Source organism: Galeopterus variegatus, unplaced genomic scaffold (assembly GCF_000696425.1).
Source record: "Galeopterus variegatus unplaced genomic scaffold, G_variegatus-3.0.2 Scaffold1344, whole genome shotgun sequence".
Lineage (NCBI taxonomy): Eukaryota > Metazoa > Chordata > Mammalia > Dermoptera > Cynocephalidae > Galeopterus > Galeopterus variegatus.
The window spans coordinates 366747-367590 of NW_007727455.1; the positions used below are offsets into that span (position 1 = coordinate 366747).

General features: G+C 39.6%; 1 protein-coding gene across 1 annotated transcript in view; it reads left to right on the forward strand.

The window, feature by feature from the left end:
* LOC103593429 (leukotriene-B(4) omega-hydroxylase 2-like) overlaps window positions 1–844 on the forward strand; it is a 23695-nt gene that overhangs the window by 21421 nt on the left and 1430 nt on the right. Inside the window, exon 9 of the mRNA XM_008576401.1 lies at window positions 657–844. This exon is cut by the window's right edge and continues 15 nt beyond it. Within this exon, the coding sequence (XP_008574623.1) occupies window positions 657–844 (188 nt within the window). The remainder of the gene's footprint in view (window positions 1–656) is intronic.

The window sequence follows — 844 nt, forward strand, 5'->3', positions numbered from 1 at the left end:
GAAGTAGGTGGTGTTGGGCCATAGGGGTGAGTGATGTCTTAATGTTTTCAAATTTGAACCAGTTAATTGTATCAGGTATTAAATTTAAATAGCCACAGAAAAAGAAGAAAGATTAAAGAAAGGCGTTCAGCTCCCCTACTGGATAATCCATATTTATAAAAGTTTTGCTGAGGATTCTCTTGTGTTTCCTAAGTATAAAATCATTATCTGCCAAAACAACACATTTACCTTTCCATTTCAAATTACATTATTCTTCTGTTTTTTCTCGTCTAATTGCATTTGCTAGTATCTCTAGTATGATGGTGAATAAGAGAAAACATTAAGTCTGTTTATTTTGTTTCTCACTCATTTGCATTTTGATTTTGGTTCTTGCCATAAAGAATATTTATTGTTATGCAAACTTGTAAACCTTTTTATGTTGACTTTTGGATGTTGTGTTTTGCTTAGAAAAGAAAGTAAAAATAGCTGGCTAAATTTCTTTGGTACTTTTCTAGTTCTCTGCTTTTCCAATTTTTTCTGCTTTTTTAATGCTCAAGTATATGATCCACCTGGAATTTATTTTGTTACAGGGAGAAAAGGTCTCAGGGGGCAACAGAGGGATTGGAGAACTCTGGTTTTGCTCCATGGATAATTGTTGAGGGGGGATGGTTTCATAGGGATGACCTGGCCCAGCTGCCCTTCTTGACCATGTGTATCAAGGAGAGTCTGCGCTTGCATCCCCCGGTCACAGTCATCTCCCGCTGCTGTACCCAGGACATTGTGCTCCCAGATGGCCGGGTCATCCCCAAAGGTGCCCACAATGTCAGGGATAGGAGGCTCCTGGGCTGGAAGAGGGGCCCATCAG